Genomic DNA, 25632 nt, shown 5'->3' on the forward strand with positions numbered 1-25632 from the left:
CTGTTGAGGGACTAAGTTGCTATTAAATTTATTAGTTTCACCTGTGTCAGTGTGATGGGGTGTACAAACCCCACACTGAGCAACAAGTGGTTAAGTGATTATTTTGGGCCCAGCCAGCCCTGCCCCCCCCCCCACCTGCAGCAAATGCTCCTTCTGTTGGAGGAATTAGAAGACAGGGAAACAGCTCATTTGGGGGCAGACCTGGAATAGAGCAGACCTGCACCCCACAGTTTCAGCAGCACAGAGCAGAGAGAAGGCTGATGTCCCAGACCCAACTGCCCCAAAGGAGCCCTTCAGGAGGGAAAGGAGGACCCACCCCAGAAGCAGTCAGAGGGGGATGTAGACCCTCGACATCGGTAATCTCCTTTTATTTTCTTGATTTGGACTCACCCAGCAAGGGAAAGCCTTGGACTAAGCTGACCAGGGTGGAGATAGGAAGTGGCCCAGGGATGACAGCCTTAAGCAGCCTCGGTTGCCAGACCACTGGTAGCCTAAAGGATCCTGCGTCAGAGCCTGATGGAGTAGGAGGGCCCGGGCTTTGTTACCAACAACCCCCCTGCCAGTCATGGGTTGCAGCCTTGACCCCTAGGTCATGCTTCCCAGCCAAACCACAAGTGAGGGCCATTACAGTCAGGGATACCTAGAGCCATGGATAGAACCTCTTTTAAAAAAAATTATATAAAATCAAATAAATAAAATTAGAAACCATTAGGAAAGGGATCGTTAATAAAACAGAAAATATAATTTCACTACATAAATCCATGGTATACCCACATGGCGTGCCGTTCTGCTTGTCCCATCTCAAAAAAAATCTATTAGAATTGGAAAAAGTGCAGAGGAGGGCAACGAAAATGATTAGGAATATGGAACAGCTTCCAAATGAGGAGAGATTAAAAAGACTGAGACTGTTCAGTTTAGAAAGAAAGATGATGAGGGGGTTGGGATATGATAGAGGTCGAAAAATCATGAATGGTATGAAGAAAGTGAATGGGGAAATGTTATTTACCCCTTCACATAGCGAAAGAACTAGGAGTCACCTGATGAAGTTAGTAGACAGCATGTTTAAAACAAACATGAGGAAGTACTTCTTCACACAATGCCCAGTCAACCTGTGGAACTCATTGCCATGGGATAATGGGCAGGCAAAGCATATAACTGGGTTTTAAAAAAAGAATTAGATAAATTCATGGAGTTTAGGGCTCAATGCCTATTAGCCAAAGTGGTCAGGGATGCAAACCCATGCTCTGGGTGTCCCTAAGTTTCCAGCTGGCCAAAGCTGGGACTGGACTTTCAGCTACCTGAAAGGGGGTTCCAAAGAGGATGGCTCTAGACTGTTCTCAGTGGTAGCAGATGACAGAACAAGGAGTAATGGTCTTAAGTTGCAGTGGGGGAGATTTAGGTTGGATATTAGGAAAAACTTTTTCACTAGGAGGGTGGTGAAACACTGGAATGCGTTACCTAGGGAGGTGGTGGAATCTCCTTCCTTTGAGGTTTTTAAGGTCAGGCTTGACAAATCCCTGGCTGGGATGATTTAGTTGGTGTTGGTCCTGCTTTGAGCAGGGGGTTGGACTAGATGACCTCCTGAGGTCCCTTTCAACCCTGATATTCTATGATTCTATGGACGATGGGAATGGACCGTTTGAAATTGCCTTGTTCTGTTCATTCCCTTCTGAAGGATGTGGCATTGTTCACTGTCAGAAGATAGAACACTGGGCTAGATGGACCATTGGTCTGATCCAATATTGCTGTGCTTACATTCTTGTGTTCTTAAATAGCACAAGATCAGATCCTAGGCTGACAAAGCGTTTGTGCTGGATAGCACTTTCAGAGCCTATCAGTGTCTTGCTGCTCTCCTGGTCAAACCCATCTTGGAAGAAGCCAGAGAAAGTTGGAAGCCTTTAAAGATAAAAAATTCATGAATTAGAAATTGGAGGAAATAAAAAATCATTTGATTCTATATATAGATTTGAGCTGAAATGTATAATGAAAACCTAATAACCACAGGTTGCACGGCATGGGTTATAAGCCTTAAGCCACAAACTGGGGTCAGTGCAGGTCACTATTTCAACACAAGGGATGCTGGGATTCCCTAAACTAAGTTCTGGTCTGTATATGTTCAATACTCTTTAAGTATTGAGCAGCTGCTAGTCACAGCTTTGCCATTTTTAAACTAGTTATGCAGGGAAAATGTGAACACTATTTTGTTGTGATACTGCATCAGCATGTCAATACATTGTCCCAGCATCACGATGTAATGTCATGACAGGGTGTTGCATGAGCCATAAAAATTGTTCTGGGATCCTTACAAATCCCACAAGCTAGGCTGTACCAGAAACTTGGGTTTTCTTTGGCAATACAAATGTTTGTTCCTATGAGGGTGTGATTGCCGCTTGTGTAGACACACCTGAGCTAGCTTTAATCTAGTTAGCTCAGGGTTTGAAGCGATGAAGCCCAGAGTTCCAGCCATGCTTGTACAGCCAGTATTCTGCAGCAGCTTCACTGCTCTGTTACCCAAGTTATCTAGATTAAATTAACTTGTGTACCTCTTCTTGAGTAGCAATCAAAACCAGCAATTGCAGTATAGATATAATCTGAGCATCTATCTTCATATTAATGTGGGATGTAAATTAGATTCTTGGTGTTCCAGATGAAGTTGCTTTGTTTTTTTCAATTTCATCTTTCCAAAATTCCAGTTCAAGTTTTCATTTTGTTTAGGGTTGATAAAAGTGGAAGGAGTTTTACTGGTGTTCTTTGTGGTTTGGGGTGGAATCAGAGTCTTGGAACCCCACTGCTTCCAGAACATGACATGGAGCTGGCATTTGATGTGCAGTTTGGCGTGGATGACATAGTAGAGGTAAAACATGCATATGGATTATTTTCGTTGTAGTAGTGCATGTCTGAAATCTAGCAGATGTCAGAAATTGTTAGCTCTTGCAATTGTATTACTTGAAGTCTAGCAACCTTTGGCAGAATTTTAAAGTTGTCTAATTTTTTTAGTGAAATTGCCTGTTTATAACCTTGAACTGATCTTGTGTGTCAGAAACTAAGTTTAAAAACCCTGAGGTGGTTTCATTAAACTTTATTGAACAAAGTCAAATATTGAATACAGTACATTATTATCTTTGTAGACAGTTGTATATTATTAAGCCAGTAACGAAGCAAATACAATTCTGTGCTTCTCAACTCCTATGCAAGATGGGTTTTTTGTTTTTCTGTGTGATATTTAAACCTTTTAATTATATTTTTGGTATAAAATAATGCCATTTAATCATAAAATCCATTTAGTCATAAAATATTAGACATTCTTATATAAAATTATATACGTAGCTTTTCTCAGATGTCTTTGCTAATGTTGATATAAAAATGAACTTTCAGTGTTAACTAAACCATTCTAGAAAGACAGACATACACACACACACATCCCTAATCTGAATTTAAACTGGAAATGTTCTTTGGGCTGCTCATTATCATTTATCATTGAAATATTCACAGATAAACATCCTAAGAACGGCCATTAACAAACTGGTTTGTGATGGCCCAAATGGCCCAAGGTATTTTGGGCAAGAGAGAATTGCACAGCTGCAAGAGAATGCTCGTGAGAAACTTTTAGGGTAAGACTACTTTTCTTGGTGAGAATTTTGTTTTCTTAGTTTATAGCAAAGCAGAATCCACATTTGTTTTCACGCTTTTGTCTGGTACTAGCCATCTTGATTTACTTTGCTTGTTTCTAAAGCAGTAAATTCACTAGTTTGAGCTTTTGCTTTCAAAATATTAATTATTTTCAGCATTTTAATATAGGCTTTAGACTTACTGTTTCCATTATTTATAATTTTACTGGTACTGTAACACTAGGTCAACAGGAAAGCCTAACAGTTAATAGAATCATAAAAACTAAAGAGCAAAACCTGTTCCTCAGGATATAGTTCCCTGTTCTAGAGACTGACTGACAGGAACTCACATGGCTTCAGAACCTAGAGAGTTTCTTCCTCTCCCCCTGTGATGGAATCTCTTGGAGACTTTTGCTTCCAGATTACATTTGAGGTGTACACACTGCTGTCTCTCCCTCATCAAATCTGTGCCAAGAGGAGGTGTTAGCAGAGATAATTGCTAGAATTCTCCTTCCTTACCCTACCTTGTTGCATCTGTCCCAAGAGAAAATAATATAGTTACTGAGGCCACCTGCCTCTTTCCAGCAATCCTTCCTTGATTCTTATGACCAAATCAAAGGAACTGATACCAATATAGTGCAGAGTACTTGGGGTATCTAGCATAAGTGCAGCTTGCAGTTTATCTGTCTCCTAAAGCTTTCTACGGAGCCAGCCCCAGTATGAAGAGTCACTATGGCAATTCTCTAAAGTATGTAGCTGCTAAGTGTCCTTGAAGCTTTGAGCAAGCCTGTCTGTTTCTGTGAATGTAGGGTAGTCATCTTTGTGCTATATCTAAACCTTTAATAAACCTTTTAATCTCTGTATACACCTGTGTGATGAAACTGATCCAAATGCAATTGTTTACAACGGCCATCCAGCAACCCTCTTTTGCAGTCATGCACTAACTATCACACAAGATTTCCAATGGTACCTTCATACCTAGGAAAGATGCTAGGCTGTTTGCCAGAAGGAAATACCTCCCCGAAGCAACAAATTGAGGTGGGGGCAATTTCATGATGCAGCTTCATGTCAAGATGGAGGAGAAGCTTTAAGTGGAGTTCCCCAGTGCAAAATGCAATAGGGAAACAGTGGTTGCTGTCGCATAGAATATAGAGAGAATTGATATGGGCAGTTTCTGTGACTCCCTTCTTTGATGTACTTGCTCAATTCAAATATATGATTTGCCACTGGTTACTGTCTCAACTTCTTTCATGTATGTGAGCACTAACTTGTCCACCCCAACTTTAAATCCACTCCACACATCTTGAGTGAAGTAGATTAGTAAATAACGGAAGTCAGGTTTTAGAATCATAGAAGACTAGGGTTGGAAGAGACCTCGGGAGATCATCTAGTCCAACCCCCTGCTCAAGGCAGGACCAATACCAACTAAATCATCCCAGCCAGGGCTTTGTCAAGCCGGGCCTTAAAAACCTCTAAGGATGGAGATTCCACCACCTCCCTCGGTAACCCGTTCCAGTGCTTTGCCACCCTCCTAGTGAAATAGTGTTTCCTTTATCCAACCTAGACCTCCCCCATTGCAACTTGAAACCGTTGCTCCTTGTTCTGTCATCTGCCACCACAGAACAGCCAAGCTCCATCCTCTTTGGAACCCCACTTCAGGTAGTTGAAGGCTGCTATCAAATCCACCCTCACTCTTCTCTTCTGCAGACTAAACAAGCCCAGTTCCCTTCAGCCTCTCCTCGTAAGTCATGTGCCCTAGCCCCCTAATCATTTTTGTTGCCCTCCGCTGGACACGCTCCAATTTGTCCACATCCTTTCTGTAGTGCAGGGCCCAAAACTGGATGCAATACTCCAGATGTGGCCTCACCAGTGTCGAATAGAGGGGAATAATTACTTCCTCAATCTGCTGGTAATGCTCCTACTAATGCAGCCCAATATACCATTAGCCTCCTTGGCAACAAGGGCACACTGTTGACTCATATCCAGCTTCTCATCCACTGTAATCCCTAGATCCTTTTCTGCAGAACTGCTACTTAATCAGTCGGTCCCCAGCCTGTAGCAGTGCATGGGATTCTTCCATCCTAAGTGCAGGACTCTCCACTTGACCTTGTTGGACCTCATCAGATTTCTTTTGGCCCCAATCTTCCAATTTGTCTAGGTCACTCTGTACCCTATCCCTACCCTCAAGCATATCTACCTCTTCCCCCAGCTTATTGTCATCTGTGAACTCGCTGAGGGTGCAATCCATCCCATCATCCAGATCATTAATAAAGATGTTGAACAAAACCGACCCCCTGGGGCACTCCGCTTGATACTGGCTGCCAACTAGACATCGAGCTGGTGATCACTACCCGTTGAGCCTGACAATCTAGCCAGCTTTCTATCCACCTTGTAGTCCATTCATCCAATCCATACCTTTTTAACTTGATGGCAAGAATATTGTGGGAGACCGTATCAAAAGCTTTACTAAAGTCAAGATATATCACATCCACTGCTTTCCCCATATCCACAGGCTCTGGAGGGCCATGTAGCAAGAATTCTTTAGGGCATCAGCACTTTTCAGAGACTGAAAAGAGGCTGGAGTAGCCAACTGTAAGGATTTGTGCAACGGACCTGTCAGTCAATTGATTGGGACACAGAGTTCAGTGTTTATACTGGAAGTGTGTTTGTCTTAGGCAGCATCCAGCACCTGTCACTGTCTTCTGGTGAAGCTAAGCAGCCACTGTTGTCTGTGACATGGCAGCCCTTAGTGTCCTGTCCCACAGTGCTTTTGTGTCTCAAGCCAAACAGCTAAGATACAGCTTCATAATTGTTGCACTTCTGAGGCATATTGTACAGGTGCACTTCCTGGCAGGCGCACCAGGCAGAGACTTTACAGGGCAACCTCCTATTTTGAGACCTGCAGAACAGTTGGCAAAATTCCAGAGGCTAGAAAGAAGTGTTCTTGGAAGAATTTGACACACGTGCCAATGTAAGAGTAAACTTGAGTGACTTGAGTTATGCAGCAAATTGCTGCTTTGGGGTTACATAGCTAAGAAATGTACCTTCTTGAGTTTATACCATATTAGCTAGGACTCAAGCAAACAAAGACATAATCTGTGCTTTTAATGCAGTTATACCTACACATCTGGTATATCTTCAGAAGCACAGAGCATGGTGTTTTTAATCATACTGGCAAAAGTCATGAAAATTACTGGCTTAATCACAAAATCTACTTGCCTCCACTTACCGTAGTAAAAGGCAGGTGGAAGGAAACAACAATTTACTGACCTGTCAAAATTTTTCCCCATGGGAATGAGTAAGAACCATTTTGTAAGGCTGTATTTACAGACAAAACCAAGTAAAATCTCATTTTGGTGCTAAATTTACTCTGCCTTGACCAATATAAAGAATAAATAGAATATAATTGAGTCTTTACCAATCTCTTTCCTCTTTAAAATGTGATTTCAATCTGAAAAAATGACTGAAAATGGCACCTTCTTCCTCAACAGATTTTCTCCCAGTATTCAGAGTCCTATCTAATAATTTTAATAATTGTAATAATTGTATTACTTTCAGAAATGCAGAGTACCTCACAATGAAACCAAAAGCTGCTCTAAAAATCAGTCTAAGTTGCTATTGGATTTTACTCCTGTTAATACTGCAAAGCTGAATACAGCTAAGAGAAATGAAACTGGATTCTGTTCATTCTCATTCATCAGAATAATGATTTATGAAGTTATAACTGCAAGACTAATCATTTGAAAACAGTCCAGTTATATAGATGTAGAGGGCAGAACTTGGCCTGCAGAGGGATGAATCCAGCTGGACTGTTGGGTTTACAAGGCTAGCATTTACAAAAATACTGTCTTTTTAAACGGAGCATATTTGATACGGACTTTGAGACTAGAACACTTTAACCCACAATCCCTTTTTAGAATAGAATCATAGAATATCTAGGTTGGAAGGGACCTCAGGAAGTCACCTAGTCCAACACCCTGCTCAAAGCACGACTAATCCCAATTTTTGCCCCCTATCCCTAAATGGCCCCCTCAAGGATTGAACTCACAACCCTGGGTTTGGCAGGCCAATGCTCAAACTGCTGAGCTATCCGTCCCAGGTCTTGCACTTAAATTTATTGCTTATCCCCACAGCTCTTCTTTGTTAGCTCTAAACCTCTACAAACTTGTGTCTGCCTCCATTCACATAGCTGTCACTTTTCCATTCGCTGTCTTCCTTCATTCTGTCTCTTTCCCTTATTTCCACCCTCTTCGTGCCTGCTTTTGCCTACCCCAAAACCTTTGAAATGCCAGTCTGTGATTTTTCCCAGTATTTACAAAACTTAAAAAAAAAAATTAATAGGACAAGTCATGATATTCAGTAGTACTGATTAATACATGCCTGAGGTTCATTAGTTAGTGATTCATTTAAAATATTCTTATACCATGTAAAGAAAAATCTGTCCAAATAAAAATAACTTCGTTAAAAGGACCAGAATCTAAAATATTACCCTACAAGACAAAAATGCTGAAGTTCTTTGATAAAAATTAATAGTCTTGTCCCATACTTCCTTCATCTCTGTAGAAAATTGTTCTGATGATAAATCTCTTGCCATACAAGAAATAGTGTTAAGATCCAAAAGCTTAGTTATCCTGGTCTTAAGATTTGTGGATCATAGTTAGGGCCCTACCAAATTCATGGCCATGAAAAATGCATCACAGGCAATGAAATCTGGTCTTTTGTGTGCTTTTACCCTATGTTTTCCAGATTTCGTGGGGGGAGATCAGAGTTTCTCAAATTGGGGGTCCTGCCCAAAAGGGAGTTGCGGGGGGGAGGGTCTTAAGGTTATTTTAGGGGGTTGAAGTATTGCCACCCTTACTTCTGCACTGCCTTCAGAGCTCGGCAGCTGGAGAGCAGCGACTGTTGGCTGGGCACCCAACTCTGAAGGCAGCACCCTACCAGCAGCAGCGCAGACGTAAAGGTGGCAATACCATACCATGTCATACTTACTTCTGTGCTGCTGCCTTCAGAGCTGGGTGGCCGGTCAAGACCCCTACAGTGACAACACTGTGAAAGTTTTTAGATTAAAATAGCTGAAATCATGAAATTATTGATTTTTAAAACCCTGGGTCTGTGAAATTGACCAAAATGGACCGTGAATTTTGTAGGGCTCTAAACACAGTATCCAGAAACAGAATTTCAGAAGTAAATTTACATCTTACTTCCCTCTCACCCCCCAAGTATCAGAAGCTGAGCATACTCTGATTTTGAAGGAAGAGACCATCTGCTAGAATACTGTTGCATTGTTTATCTTATTTTTCTCCCTATATAAAATCTTTCTCCTCCTGTGTTTCAGTTGTTTTCTCATATTTTTTTGTTTAATGCACTGAAAAAAATGCCTTGCTGAAAAGACACTACATGCATAAAACTATTCAGGCTAAGTCTTTCATGGTTTCCCCTTTACAGTTTTTTTAAATTAACTGTATTTACAAGATGTCACCACTACTTAACAGTAAAATGTGTATTTGAAAAACACATCTAGACAGAATTAATTAAAATGCATCATTGTTGTACTTCACACAGCTTGAGGAAATAACTGGGGCATATAGACAATCTATAATAATTGAGTTGTTACGGAAAACAAAATGATCTAAAAATAGCCAGACTAGATCCAAATGAATAAGCGTACATAAATGTATGGAATCAATGACATTTGCAAATTGTAGCACTTTGTCAAATAGACAACTTATACCAAATATTTTTTCTCTCCGAATACAGTTTTAAAACAGTTTCGCTAGGGCATGACTTTATTGGTGACTTCTCACACTGGAGAGATATAGTATGAGATAAATGAACAAATTAGGCTAACATGAAAATGTTAGGTTTCAGAGTGGTAGCCGTGTTAATCTGTATCAGCAAAAAGAATGAGGAGTCCTTGTAGCACCTTAGAGACTAACAAATGTATTTGAGCATAAGCTTTTGTGGGCTAAAACCCACTTCATTGGATGCATGCAGTGGAAAATACTGTAGGGTGATAGATAGATAGATATACACACACAGACACAGAGAGAACATGAAAAAATGGATGTTGCCATACACACTAGAACGAGAGTTATATTAAGAGAGAGATCAATTTAGGTGAGCTGTTATCAGTAGGAGAAAAAACCTTCACCTTAATTGATCACTCTCATTATAGTGTATATGGCAACACCCATGGTGTGTTTTTCATGTGTGTTTTTCATGGTATGTGTGTGTGTATCTATACCTTCCTACTGTATCTTCCACTGCATGCATCCGATGAAGTGGGTTTTAGCCCACGAAAGCTTATGCTCAGATAAATTCGTTAGTCTCTAAGGTGCCACAAGGACTCCTCATTCTTTTTACTGATACAGACTAACAAATTTATCTGAGCATACGCTTTCGTGGGCTAAAACCCACTTCATCGGATACATGCAGTGGAAAATACAGTCGAAAGATATAGATAGGCACGCACACACACACACACCCCCCATGAAAAAATGGGTGTTGTCATACACACTATGAGAGCGATCAATTAAGGCAAAGGTTTTTTTTTCTCCTGCTGATAACAGCTCACCTTAATTGATCTCTCTCTTAATATAACTCTTGTTATAGTGTGTATGGCAACACGCATTTTTTCATGTTCTGTGTGTGTGTTTGTATATCTAGCTATCTATCTCCTGTATTTTCCATTGCATGCATCCAATGAAGTGGGTTTTAGCCCACGAAAGCTTATGCTCAAATACATTTGTTAGTGTCTAAGGTGCCACAAGTACTCCTCATTGTTTTTGATGAAAATGTTAACATTTCATCCAGCACAGTAATGTAATAAATTTTCAAATATTTCATTAGGTGTTTAAGAAACCCAATGGTATATAGTTAACTTTAAAGATATTTTTATGAAATTTCAGTTTAATCTGCAAAACAAAACCTCGACAAGTAATTGCTTCCAAGTGGTATGGGAAACCATATGATTGGAATCAGGTAAGGTTACAATTTTCTAAAAAACTAAGCAAATGGGAATGCGTTATTACAATATTCCTTCATATCTGGAGACTTACATTAGGTTCGGATCTGATGGTCACAATTAAGATGGTTTTTGTCTGTGTATTCCTTTGATGTGTGTTAACCTTATGAGCAGAGATGATCTGGATAACAGTACAAATATTGTTGGTTTGGATTTGATGTGCATAGACAGATCCATACACTCCATCTGGCTCTTGTAATGATTCCTGTTTAATTTTTTGACCCCCAATATTCATTATTTCCAAACAAAACTCTTCAGAAATTTGCCGTGAAGGATGGTTTCTGGCAGGGAGTTGTCATTTATTGATTGCTGCTCAGTAGGATAAAAATTTTATTACTGTCTGAATATTTTTCCCCTTTAGATATTAACCTTTTGGTATTTCCCATCAAATAGCATAAAACTAAACAAAAGGAAAGGAAAGTTGGTGACTGGTGTATTTGTTACTTGAGTAGGATAAAAATTTTATTACTGTCTGAATATTTTTCCCCTTTAGATATTAACCTTTTGGTATTTCCCATCAAATAGCATAAAACTAAACAAAAGGAAAGGAAAGTTGGTGACTGGTGTATTTGTTACTTGTTTTGGAATTGTTAGCTCACCACAGTATATGCTGGATTTTATTGCTGGCCATTGTTGTATAACAGGATTTCCTTTTTATACTTTCAGGAAACCTGCTGGTTTTAGGGTCACATAGGGAGGTAGTAGTCTGGAGATTTCAAAGGGTTTCCTGCAGCTCAGAAGTAGGGTTTTTGTTTGGAGTAAGCCCTAGTCTGCCCTGCTAGTCTGTTAGAAATCGTTCCTGACTTCCTCAGTGGGTCTACCCATGCAACCAGATTCCCACCACATTTGGTTCATGGCCAGCTTAGTGGTCAGTGAACCAGCAGGAACAAGGCAGGCCAGTGGGTATCATGTGTCTTTGGGGTGGAGGGAGCTGGGTGCTTTTCTGAGATGGGTAAGTGAGGGGTTTAGGTCTCTTCTTGAAAGGAAAGTCTGAGAAGATGGGATGAGCACAGAGGGCAAATATGCTCATCCTCTTCACAGTTCACTGTGAGGAGTGTTTATTTTCTTTTAATTTTGCTGTAAGGTTGTCCTATACTGATGTTATAGGAGTGTAAATGGACAGAAAATATCTGTCCTCTGCAGCTCTAGTACAGAGTATGCATGTTGCTACCTTTTATACCTTGCATAAGCAGAAGTAGTGCTTGCTACTCATTTTTCAAATTTCAGTAGCTGTCCTCAGTGTCAAAATATGCTATTATGCCATCTCTCTCTCTCAGGGAAAACTCCACTTAATATTTTTTTAGATGCTCTTAAACCCCACAGTGCTGAGTTACCTTTAACAGACATACATTCTCCTTTCCCTTCTAAACTGTCTAAGGAGCTGAAAAAAACCTATGACTGATCCTTATTTCATGGTGTATATGGGATATAAGCAGTGCTAAAGCAGTGCTCTATACTGATTCCTCTCACAGTATGCACATGTACATGAGTGTTCATTTTGACCTGATAATTCAAAGAACAGCAACTCACAGTTTTTATTTTTTTTTACTGCAGTACGAAGAATAGCATGCCATAATTATATAGGGCAATGAACATGCTAGTATAACCTTTTGTTCATCTACATTGTTTTTAATTTTTCTTAAAAGCAATTTGTTGTGTAAGCCATATAGCAACATGTCAAGGTGTATTTGAATTCTGAGGGTCCAGGTCATCTTATTTTATATAATTACAAAATGCTTATATTATTAGTTATCCACTTGATAAGTAAAGCCTGTGGATCTGAAATGGAGAATTCTGACACAGGCATCCCATGATGTGAGTTTGGGTTTTTATGGTAATATTTATCTAATTTTTCAGCATGCCATACACAATTTGAGAAGTTCCTATGATTTGGAACAATCAAAAAGTTATTTGAAAACAAGATAGTGGGGGGAAAAATCTTGTGTTTGCAGAGTAAGAACGTATGAACTTACATCTTTCTACCATTGTAATTTTGCTTCTTTTCATCAGGTGGATTCAAAACTGATCATCGACCAGTCTGAAAGGGAGAATGAAAGAGGAAAGAACACTTTTCTTTACCAGCTACATAAGCTGGTTGTGTTAAATACTTAAATATTTCTATAAATCCTTAAAAGAAAGAGAGGTTAAAGCCAGTTTTTAGTTTAATTTTACTGCTGTTTTCTGTATGATCCTTAAAGGTTGGCTCCACATTCCTCTGATCCTAAAGACGAAGGTAGTATTCAGTTTGGAGTGTCCTAGTGGGTGTATTAATAAGATTAAAAAAATACATTATGGCCTTTTCTCCCAAAGATTAAGAATGAAGGTACACACATACAGAAAATACCTTTCATAGAACAGATTTGTTTAGAGCAAGAGGCTCCTTTTCTTTTAATAATGTTTCTGAGACAACTTTTCAAAAAGCACCCAATAAACCAAAGGGGAGAAAATAGATACAGTCTGAGTTGTTTAGCTCTTTCACTGAAGTATACAACAGTGAAAGATGAATACGATTTTTTGTCTTTGAGATAAAATATATTGAGTTGCATGTTGAATTTTATGTTTTGTTTGTTTGTTACTGGTGTTTGAATAATAAATCTTTAAATCTTTAAAGCAAATTTGCTAATTTGTATAATTAAAAAGTTAATTGACACTGGTATTTTAGTTATGTACTGGTGACTTCAAGGCATATTTGTGTACAGATTTAGCTATAGTATATAATTAAAGCTCTCATGCTGGATATAATCACTTGCACGGTACACTTTTGACACAAAACATAAGTCATAAGTACATATTTTTTCATAGGTGGAGGGAAAATCTTTTTGAACCTCTGATTCACTGTTCCTCCACTCTTTTTTCCTGTCCCCTAAAACACAAGGTCTTTACTGCTCAAAATATGAGGCTGCTAGCTTCAGAATAAAACACACAATTGGAAATAAGGTATGGTGTCTTTCCCCTTCCTCTTCATAAACCTGGTTAATAAAAATTGAATTTAATGACTGTTGGTGTGCCACTAGATTCATAATATACCACAGGTATTTTTAAAGTAGTTTAATTGTGTTAAAGCAGTAGCTGGTTGTGCCAATCACTGTAAATAAGCTAGCAGCTCGGAGAAACAAAGCTAAAGTGAAGAAATCTTAAAAGAACAGTAATTTTAGTGATACTGTGAGTCAAGGGAAACATCCATATAATAGACAATTGCAATGACCTAGTGTAACCATCACTTTCCTTTGCTCCCCTTTCAAGGGCATTTTAAAAAAAAAAGTTGACAAAATTCTGAAACCAGCTGTGTTTAATAACACTAACTTGCATTTCTTGCTGGATGGCTCAGACCACAGCACTTCTGCGCACAGTGTGCTGATTAAAAGTATATTACATCTAGTAATCACAATTAGAGATTATTGAAGTGTCAGCAGGGGAATGAGAAAGGATACATCTACCTGTACCACACTTTGTGATGTTACTGGTGAGAGCTTCTGCAGGACATAGTACTCTATAATGTCAGAAATTTTGGATATAAATAGTAAGATACTTTTGATTCTTATTAACAGTGAAGTTGAGATTTTGAAACTGGCTAAAGGACATTCAGTAGGATTTGTGTGCCTTATTCACTTAGGCTCTCAAAATATCCCAGCCTGAGTCTAATGGAATGATTATCTTCAAATACATGTACTGTTTTGGAATGTCACTAGAGACTTGTTTAGTAGACTTTTACATGATCAGCCGTGCCAATACTACTCAGATATTTCTGTCTTCAGGCCCAATTCAGTACTCTGGCGGAAGGTTTTCTTCCCACTAACTTCAGTAGCTCATGTGCAAGCTCTTTCGCTTACTATGGTCAAGAGGAATTGAATCTGGACTTGCACTCTTATCTCACGACCAGTATACCTGAAGTTCAAAAACGAGGAATGTTTTGCCAGTCTCGTACAAAGGAACTAGGACCCAGAGTGAGCTGCCTGCAAGATATCTTCGGAGAACCAGAATTGTAAGAGAATTTTCCTTCCTTTGCGTGCTGGTCCCTTTAGGTATTCATTGTGGATGTGCAAGTGTTCTGAGTGCCTGGGACTGGAAATTCTTCAATAGCAGTGTCCGTTGGTCCATCCCTGCACCTTCTCGTGCTCCCAACCAAGGAGATAAAGGTGGCATGGACTGACCACCTCTTCAGTTTCTTTTCTGTCATTTGCAGCCTAGGATGGAACCTCCTGCGTCTATTTCCTCTCTTCAGTATTCTGCTACATCAAATTTGTAAATATTGTAAAAAGTTTACAGTTTAGTTTTTAGTGCTAGTTAGTTAGTTGGTGGGAGAGTTTGGGGGTGGAGAGAACCCCCCCAATTCAGGCACTTATTTTACCCAAAGTTCCAGGTTTTAAGCCTTGCCTGGTCTGCCTTCATTCTTCCTGGTGACCAACCCACATGAGACCTGCTTATATTGCCTCAGGGAAGTATACATTCCCTTGAGATGCAGCATCTGCCGTGCTTTCCCTGCACATACCAGGCAATCTCATGAATTCAGGCTCCAGAGGTACTTCATGGAGTGCCCTATGAACCCTATTCACATCCTGAATCCTCCTGCTTCCCTTCCACCCATCTAGAGCACCCAGACAGCACCCCACCGGCATCCATTACCAGTGGTTTGGAGTCTTCCACCAAACACAGGGACTCCTTAAATTGGAAATGCAAGGAAGACCAGGACAAACACCCACACAAGAAGAGTGACAAATCTCCACATAAATCCTCTAAAAAGAAACCCGCTTCGCACCTTCCTCCAGCACTGCTGAGATGCCACATCTTAGAATGGTGCATCTGGAACTTGCAAGGAAAAGAGGGCATCAATGGTACCAGGAGCTCCCAGTGTTGTGAAGCCACACACTGAAAGGTCAGTAACAATGCCTGTGTCACCTAAGGCCAGAAGGGATCCGTCCATGCACAGATCCTTCACCTCTAAGATGGCATAAATGGCCAGGCCAAGCCTGAGACACCTGGCAGTTCACTTCTGGTGGGACCTTGATACAATCTCCTAGAGGACCTAGCTATCTATGCAGACCCGGAGTCCCCAATTTTCTTGTAGCCTGTCCTGTTGTGGGAAGTGTCCCCATGGTAGTACCAGGGCCCAGCCAGAAACTGGAGGCTCAACCTCAATCTCTGTGCTACCCACCTACTTCCAATCATCCAGGATCAGATCTCACAGAACCACTAGCCCTGATATTGGAGCACAAAGAATCCATTTTCATTAGCTGAGAACTAGCTAGTATCGACAGGTTTGAGTAGCAGCCATGTTAGTCTGTATTCGCAAAAAGAAAAGAAGTACTTGTGGCACTTAGAGACTAACCAATTTATTTGAGCATAAGCTTTCGTGCGCTACAGCTCACTTCATCGAATGTAGCTCACGAAAGCTTATGCTCAAATAAATTGGTTAGTCTCTAAGGTGCCACAAGTACTCCTTTTCTTTTTGCTAGTATCGACAGTCCCTCCTGCTACCTGGTGAATAACTGTCAGTCCAGAAGGGGCTTCCAGATCCATTATCTTGCTCTAACGTCCTTGTCAACAGCAGTTCTGGTCCAAGGACCAATGGTGTCCACATATGTACTCCTACAATCCATCTCATCAACCCTGTTGAAACCCCTGGGACCCATAGAATCATAGAATATCAGGGTTGGAAGGGACCTCAGGAGGTCATCTAGTCCAACCCCCTGCTCAAAGCAGGACCAATCCCCCACTAAATCATCCCAGCCAGGGCTTTGTCAAGCCTGACCTTAAAAACCTCAAAGGAAGGAGATTCCACCACCTCCCTAGGTAACCCATTCCAGTGCTTCACCACCCTCCTAGTGAAAACGTTTTTCCTAATATCCAAACTAAACCTCCTCCACTGCAACTTGAGACCATTACTCCTTGTTCTGTCATCTGGTACCACTGAGAACAGTCTAGATCCATCCTCTTTGGAACCCCCTTTCAGGTAGTTGAAAGAAGCTATCAAATCCCCCCTCATTCTTCTCTTCTACAGACTAAACAATCCCAGTTCCCTCAGCTTCTCTTCATAAGTCATGTGTTCCAGTCTCCTAATCATTTTTGTTGCCCTCCGCTGGATGCTTTCCAATTTATCCACATCCTTCTTGTAGCGTTGGGCCCAAAACTGACACAGTACTCCAGATGAGGCCTCACCAATGTCGAATAGAGGGGAACGATCACGTCCCTCGATCTGCTGGCAATGCCCCTACTTCAGCTCCTCTGTGATCCCAAGAGTATTTACGAAAGTACTTGTGGTGGCAGCCGCATACCTTTGCGGACAAGGAAGACTGATATCTCCTTACCTGGATGATTGGCTGCTCATGGGTCAGTCTTGCCAGGAGGTACGAGCAACAGTCACCACTGCACTTCAACTCTTTCATTCCAAAGGACTCCAAGTCAATTTAGACAAGCCCACTCTGACACCCACACACATTATATAATTCATTGGGACGGACCTGAACTCAGTAACAGCACGGGCCTACATACTTCAGGTCAGATTCTGTAAGTGTCCTCATTTAATTCTGGAAATGGACCTTTAGACTTGTGGAGATCTAGTTGGTGTTATCAGACATTTGATGTGCTGGTGGGGTTGTGGGGCCACAGGGATCTGTTCCTATGGAAAGAATAAGGTGAGGGCTTTTGAATTAGTAGTGGGTTGGGTTTAGGGAGTGAGAGAGTTTCAGGTTGAAGTAGAAGACCTGTTTAGGATACCCCCTTTTTAGGCTATTGATGGTGGTCACTCTTACCTTCCCTGTAAGGTTAGAGTTTGTCATGGTTCGTAAGGGATTAGAAGTAGAGGTGAATGCATGTTTCATGGGGGAGTGTGTTCCCACTGAACTGAGTGGAGACTAGGAAACATTCTTCCCTTAACCTTAGTGGCAGATATAGGTGGGGAGAGTTGTGCTTAAAACCTCCTTGAGGATCAGAGCTTTATGCATAGAGAAGTTTACTTCAACCACTGAGTTTGAGTGAATAAAACCTGTGGGCTGGAAAGACAATTAGCGTTGGGAGGAGTTCATTTGACTTCGGGCTGTCAGGTGGATTTAGGATTTATTGCCAAGATGGACTTTTTAGTTCGACTTGGTCCTGCAATTGCCACTTTAAAGAGGCCAAGAAGATGTGTTGGGGATATGGCTGCACACCATAGGCAGTCAGCAAGACCCTACGATGAGGTAAGATGCTGACCCTAACCACCTCTTTAAGTGATTAAAAATTTAAGTGCTTAATGGACCTTGCTATCAGCTGGCTTCTTTCTGCTCTGCCAACATTTTAGGCAGGAGAATAGGAAGAGTTCCTGTACCCCTACCCAGAGACTTAAAAGACTTCTAAAGTCTTCCCAGAGGAACTGGCCTAACTTCCCTATGTTGTAAAAATTGTTTACAGTGGTGTTGTTTTAATGTGCATCTCTTCTCATGTCTTGGCTAAGTTGACATTTTGAAATGTAGGTAAGTTTAAAATAAATTTGTAAAGTTTGTAAATTGACTGCATGATGACAACAGACTTGAGTACACGTGAAAACAAGTGCAATTTATTTGTGATCAACTCAAAACAGTGAAAGTCACCTCACTTCTTCTCTTGTAGTGCTTGAGCCATAGATAGTAATAATGAGATTTAGGATATTTAAATTCCAGAATATGATGGGCTAAAAATAATTAAGAAGTTATATGAAAACTGAATGCCAAGGAAATCTTAAAATAATGTGAGTTGATCCAGATTTTCATGAAAAAGATACCCAGAGGAAAGAAATGATATTTTGCTTCTCTCTAGTTAAAAGGGGATTGAAGTTTTGGCTTGTAATGGGAAACAAGATTCCACCCTAACTGTGGAGAAGCATATGTCTCCCTAATTTAAATATTTTTCTCTTTGTTATATTCACACCTTCACTTAGCGCTGACACTTTTTTCATTGCCAACAGATAATCTGCATTACTTACGTTAGTGTTCTTTTTGAGTGAATCTGAACAAATGGAAAAATATGAAGGGATAGCTGCATAGAGTTTAAGGCCATAAGAGACCAACAAATCATCTTGTTTGATATATGACAGGCTATTAAATTTCACCCAGTTACCTCTGCATTGAGCTCAAAAACTTGTGTTCCAGTAATGGATATTTACCAAAAAGGCATCTAGTCTTGATTTGAAGATATCAACAGATGGAGAATCCATCCCTTCCCTTGGTAGTTTGTTCCAATGAATAATCACCCTTACTGTTTTAAAAAAAAATAAAAAAAAGTTTAATTTCTCATTTGAATTTGTCTGGCTTCAGCTTCCAGCTGTTGGTTCTTGTTCTTTCTAGATTAAAGAGCCCATTACTACCTGGTATAGTCTCTCCAGGAAGGTACTTAAACACTGTAATCAAGTCACTTCTCAATCTTGATAAGATAAACAGTTTGAGCTCTCAAGTCTATCACTATAAAGCATTTTTTCCAGCCCTCACATCATTTTTATAGGTTTCAGAGTAAGTGAGCTGTAGCTCACGAAAGCTCATGCTCAAATAAATTGGTTAGTCTCTAAGGTGCCACAAGTACTCCTTATCATTTTTATAGCTCTTTTGCTCCCTCTCCAATTTTTCAACACCTTTTTAAAAATGTGAACATTAGAACTGGACATGGTATTCCATTATCATTAGAAAGACTTGTAATAATACTTGAACTGGATAGATAGTCTCATGGGGAAGGGCATTATAGTACGAGCAGTTTATGATCTGAAAAGATATATCTAGGGTGCTGAAGGTAACTTGGCAATTGGACACCACCAGTAGAGTTCTAGAGTGGTGATATAATAACTGTGTGGTCATTAGTTGGCAAATAGAAATATCCTCCTTCTCCATTAATTAAATTAATTGTCTTTTAATTTGAACGAACTCCTGTAGGCTTCATTAGGATTTTGTTTTCTACATGATTACAAGAAATATTTATTAAACCTGGCAGATTTTTACTATAAGAGTTCAAAGTTCACCAAGTAGAATTTATGCAAGTTGTTTCTTATAAACCAGAAATATTCCTAACTATAAGTAATTAATTCATACTTATGAAGTGGTGTTGTATTATGCAGCTGCACCCTATCCTCCACTGGTATTAAAAACCATTCTATTCTTTTTCACCAACATTGCTTTAATCAGTAATCTTTCTAGTGGAAAATAGGGCTGGCTTTCTAAAATATTATTTTATAGAAATAATAAGTAAAAAAATATATCAGGCAAGTGTAAAGGGCATAAAAGGATGATTTGTAAAGCTTTTAATCCCGCCTAAGGAAATGGTGGCATTTTAACCAAATAGTGTTTTATGTACATCTTATCGAGGGAACTGGAGGTACTAAGACAAATAAGTAATAAATTAGTATGCTAATCTTGGCATTGTCAAACTAACCCTTTCCCAGAAAAGTAATAGAGTGTAATAGGCGGGTTTTTTCCCCTAGTTATGCACTCTGCACAGGGTGCACGCTTATTTATTTTGTGCAACCTTGCATTAGCAAAACATATACTGGTGACATTGCTCATTCATGTCTCTAACATGGGTTTTAGCAGTATTTCTCTCTTCCTTTTAATTGTACAGCATATGGCAGCATATTTCCTCACAGGTTTAAGTAACTGTTATATTATGTCTACCATATTTTTTTTATACAGTCTGAATTTAAGTTGGTGCTGCTGCTTTTAAAACTTGGAATGGTGTATGCACAGGTTATATTTGAGACTCTCTGACTGATATCTTCACTCAGACATCCCAGCACTTCCTTCCTTGGCTGCAGCCTTGCAAACCCGCCCTTCCACTTTATTAGCAACTGCTGAATAATGTCAACTTTTTGCTGGCAACCAAGGGATTGCTAATAAGCAGAATCTACTGTATATGCAAAAGGAAAGGAAATACACAATTTTTGTTAATGTGACTTTTGAAAGCCACATTTGAAAACTGTAGAAATAATATTTACAATTTTATAATGTCTTTCATCTCAGGATCTCCTAGTTTATGTACTTCATACTGTCAGTAAAACTTAATGCTGGCACAACTGTTTTTGTATTCTCTGTAGCTGCTTATTATCAGGGAGGCTAGAAATCTGTTTGTCACAGAAAAATGCAAAATTAGCATTTTTGCAGAGAATCTTTGTTTTTACATTTTGTGGGGAAAAAATATATTATCTATTAACTAAATTTTACTGAAAGTATCAGTGTCACTTATTCAAAGTGTGCAACCCCTCCCTCTTGTGGTTGATCTTTGAATGTGCTTTAAATTTACATAGCTTAACATACTCCAATAAACTGCTTCCGGCATGTAGAGGTTACTCAACGGGGCATAGGGGTTCATGTTTTAATGCACCTCCAATTTCATTTCAGCCTCCAAACGCAAGTAATTTAAAGTAATGAAAAGATGCCGAAAACTTTAAAAATCGCCCCTAAAGACACTGTCACTGAGTTTGGTAAGGACAGATTTCATGTGCTGTTCTGTACTGTATGCAGCAAGGCTGTAGATTAAGTTTGAAGACAGGCAGTTGTAGAACACATGGAAAGTGCTAAACATAAACTGAATGAAAAGAAACAAAAACAAGAGGCTGAAACAGCAGAGCCATTGACAACAGTAAAGAAACAGTGCACTGTGACTGGAGCATTCCAGTGTTTTACAACTGTTAATATATCAATAAAACATTATGTTCAACTGATACCTATAAATATTGTGGCTAGGAAAACTAAAGTTTAGCATTTCATTTTAATCGCAGAAAAATGTGGATTTTTATGGTTTTTTATTAGAGTTTTGTTTTTTATCACAGAAAACTAGGATCCCTGCTAATCATACGCAATATGTGCTTATATATATATTGCAGTGAGTAAAAGGAGTTCTTTCTTGGGATCTCGGTCATGTAGGAGTGATTTCAGAAGGTGATATGTTACCAGAAGCAGATTTGGCTAAGCTCTCATATATGTGGGCAAAAGCATCTTAGTTTTCTATCCATAGAGATTCTATGGTACTGTTTAATTCATTTAAGACTTTTACTATATTTGACTCTGCTTTCTCTCACATATATTACCACTCCCCCACCAGCGCGACCTGCTCCATCATTCCGATGTATTTTGTACCCTGGTATAACCACAGCAATGGATTATCATCATTCCACCAAGTTTCTGTGAGGAAAGTTACCATTCAACACAAAAAAGAAAACCACACCATAAAAACTACCAAGCATTTGGGGCCATGGAAATCAGATGTTAGGGAATAATAATAAATGTTAAATATTGTAGTTAGTGGTTTTCATTGGTGGGTCTCAAAGCGCTTTCCAAAGATGAATAAACATTTCTGTTTTACAGATGGGAAACTGAAGCACAGAGTGATTAAGTGAATTGCAAGTCCACTAGTAGAGCTAGGGATAGATCCTAGGTCTTGGGATTCCTGGCCAGTGTCCTATTGGAAAGACAGATAAACATTCAGATGCATTCACAATTCATTCAGTCAATTAAATCAGTGCCACTTTCATGTTGTCTACTGCTTTACAGGAGAGAAATCTCTTATGGACCACTCCTGCTCCAAAGTTACTAATCTCTTACTACATGGTTCTCAAAATACTTAATTTTGCAGATCAACAGAAAGGAGTCACATTTAATGACATTCACTGATGTTTGTTGGGCATTCAGATACTGCATTGTTCAGAGTTACAAACAACCTTCATTCTGAAGGTGTTTGTAACTTTGAGGTTCTACTGTACAACCATTACAATTAGATACAACAGACATTAACAGGTTTGCTTATTTTTGTCCTATTTATTTTAATCTATTTCTATAGTAATATATTTTCTTCAAATACAGGCTATGCATGAGTTATCAAACAGATTTGACTGGAAAGTTTGAAGGGCTAGTAAGAAAGTTATTTTTGCGTGACGGGGACACAAACATTAAATACAAATCAACATATATTGGTAATTTATAATAACCTGTAAATCAAAATATTGTAAACAATTTTCTCAATTGTGGGGGAAATACATATCTTTAGTCTCCAGAGCAAACATGGCAAATTTCAGGCCAAAGAAAATTTGCTAGCCAATATATATAGGGGCTGGGGTTAAAATAAGACCTATAGTATTTTAATGTTAATTATGGAATGGATAGTCTCTCCATGAGAAATTTCAGTGATGAATGTATACTGTGCCAAACTTAAAATATTTGTGTTCTGTTCTCATATTGGGAATATTTAGTAGGTCTTTTCCTTGCTAATATAAGCGTGCTTGTATATATGCATATGTACACCCTTTGAAATAAACACAGCTGTTGACTGATTGGGCATTCATATAAAGGCAGTTTTTTTACTTCTGCTCAGTATTTCTAGGTATCTGGGGTAATGGATGTGCCACTTTTTCTCTGTGGAGAAACTCTTAAAGGATTTGGGACTAGTGGATGCACCAATTAATGTATCAGCATCTTTTTTTTTTTTTTTTTTATGCTGTATCTATCTAGGTGTCCCACTGCTTTTGGGTGCCCAAGGGTGATGCTGATGTTTCAGATTGCTACTTGATTCATCCATCAATCAACATGCCTCGAAGCACAGTTATGTCATTTGTAATGGTCACCTTGCACTATGAACTCAGCTGACACCACCGATTTATTTCAGATAAGCTATTGAGCAACTATTAGATGTTAATGATGTTTGATCATTGCTTTCAAGATGATGACCTTAAAGTGTGTATCATTGTGTTACCAGTCTCCTGAACCATCCAGCCTCTTGCTGTCTTCAGTACTGGGCTACTTGTTATTTCTTTCCTTAATAATCTGGAAAATTAACACCAAGATAAAAATCTGTTGTTAGTTGCCAGCTGTGTGGGTGTATTCTTTCTGTGTGCTGTCCCACCTCTGCGCAGATAGCTGACACAGCAGACCTCGATGGAACTCCCCTCAAAGATCTCAGACCTGTTTCCGTAGCAAAGGCTTCCAACCAGGTTTATTGTCAACAAAGCACAGTCCTAGCATTCTGTAGACTTCTACAGGACCACTAACACATGTATGCCCATTACAATGGACCAGGTCAGTTCAATTCCCACCTCGGCTGGACAAAAGACACCCCCTCTGAGTCACCTGTTTAGATACATCTATACAAACAAGTTACATATTGCTCCTCTAACCTGGTTACTTAGCATCCTATACCTTATCAGTTGCTTTTGTCTGCATCCAAATGGATTGCAGGTGTGCCCTTGCTTGCTACAGTTAACTGTTTTGGGGCAACTTGTGTTAATGCGTCAATTTTAGGTGTTAAATTGCTCATTCTCAGTTTTTCACTTTGAAATTCTTTTTTAATTTGATTGCCTACTTACTTGTCCATATATGGTAGACTGAGGTGTAGTTGGTCAGTCTGTTTATAAAGCACTTTTTTCTTTTCTTGATGCTTGGGGGATTAGTCCCTATGTAATTAGTTTTTCTGCAGAACTAACTTTTCTGCAGAAAAGGCCCTGGGGATTACAGTGGATGAGTAGCTGGATATGAGTCAGCAGTCTACCAAGCACTTCTTAGGAATGTTTGTGTTTTTGCAGTACCAGCCCTGTTGTTGCCAGGTTTTGTGAACTTACCAGTAGGCATGTTTTGTAACAGGACTTCTGCCCACAGCCTGACTTTGCATCAGCAGGGCGTGACTGCTTTAATTCAGGCCATAGTCCTCTTATATCAGGCCTTGTGTCTCAGGCTCTCTCTTTCTACTACTTTCTCCCATTTTCTCTCTTTTTATGGAGAGGATGGTATACCCATCATTCTGGAAAAGCATAATGCATGGACTGAAGATCACCCAGGGGGCTAAACACTGTTACGTGGTCACCTTATTTTATTATCCACACATTCATGCCCCATCTGTCCCTTGGTTTGCACATTCCTCATATGACTGGTGGGCATATTTTCCAATTCATTTTTTTTATCCCCTATGGGGGCCTGGGAATGTTAGGTCTGGGACTTTGATTGAGGAATGGCCTTTGAATGAGATGGGGGCCCCCCACTACAGAAAGGATGTGGACAAATTGGAGTGTGTCCAGCGGAGGGCAATGGCAATTATTAAGGGGCTGGGGCATATGACTTAGAAGGAGAGGCTGTGGGAACTGGGTTTGTTTAGTCTGCAGAAGAGAAGAGTGAAGGGAGATTTGATAGCAGCCCTCAACTACCTGAAGGGGGGTTCCAAAGAGGATGGAGCTTTGCTGTTCTCAGTGGTGGCAGATGATAAAACAAGGAGCAATGGTCTCAAGGTGCAGTGGGGGAGGTCTAGGTTAGATATTAGGAAACACTGTTTCAGTAGGAGGGTGGTGAAGCACTGGAATGGGTTACCTAGGGAGATGGTAGAATCTCCATCCTTAGAGGTTTTTAAGTCCTGGCTTGACAAAGCCCTGGCTGGGATGATTTAGTTGGTCTTGGTCCTGCTTTGAGCAGGTGGTTGGACTGGATGACCTCCTGTGTTCTCTTCCAACCCTAATCTTCTAAGTTTCTAATGATATCTTCTGGAGTCTTCGGGGTGTGGTATCTTCTGATGTCTTCAGTCTGTGGGATGCAACTTTAAACATGATTGCAAATCTGATACACAGATTGATTTAGTTTCTTTACAATGTAATAGGGATCACATATTTTATAATTCAAGCTGTGCTTTTGCAATTGTTGTGTACGCATTTATTTTCACTTGAGGTGCATTACTGTATTTTCAGCACTTATCTGGTGCATTACTTTTGCTGGCACTCTTCACAAAGGTGTATTTCAGGTAAAGCTGAGCAAAGTTTATTGGACAAATAGTTTATTCACTAAAAATTGAAATTTTGGATGGACCAAAACTTTGTGAATTTGGGTTGAATTTGGCAAACCTTTTTTACCAATTTTTTTTAAAGTAAAAATGTTTTGAAAATTTTGATCAATTTATTTAAAAAACAAAAGTGTAAAAGCACTCAAATAAAATGAAATTAAATAACTCGAAAAAAGTTCATTTGGGGTCCAAAAAAACCACCATTTAGTTTGACCCAGAATGTATTCTTCTTTTGGCAAGAAAAATCAAGAAATTTCT

General features: G+C 39.6%; 1 protein-coding gene across 1 annotated transcript in view; it reads left to right on the plus strand.

Moving 5' to 3' along the window:
- Positions 1 to 13165, plus strand: part of TDRD9 (tudor domain containing 9) — a 150905-nt gene extending 137740 nt beyond the window's left edge. Inside the window, exons 33-36 of the mRNA XM_073349793.1 lie at positions 2716 to 2854; positions 3493 to 3611; positions 10517 to 10589; positions 12643 to 13165. Of these exons, the coding sequence (XP_073205894.1) occupies positions 2716 to 2854; positions 3493 to 3611; positions 10517 to 10589; positions 12643 to 12744 (433 nt within the window). The 3' untranslated portion in view covers positions 12745 to 13165. The remainder of the gene's footprint in view (positions 1 to 2715; positions 2855 to 3492; positions 3612 to 10516; positions 10590 to 12642) is intronic.
- Positions 13166 to 25632: the final 12467 nt, after the last annotated feature.

This window comes from Lepidochelys kempii, chromosome 6 (assembly GCF_965140285.1).
Source record: "Lepidochelys kempii isolate rLepKem1 chromosome 6, rLepKem1.hap1, whole genome shotgun sequence".
Lineage (NCBI taxonomy): Eukaryota > Metazoa > Chordata > Testudines > Cheloniidae > Lepidochelys > Lepidochelys kempii.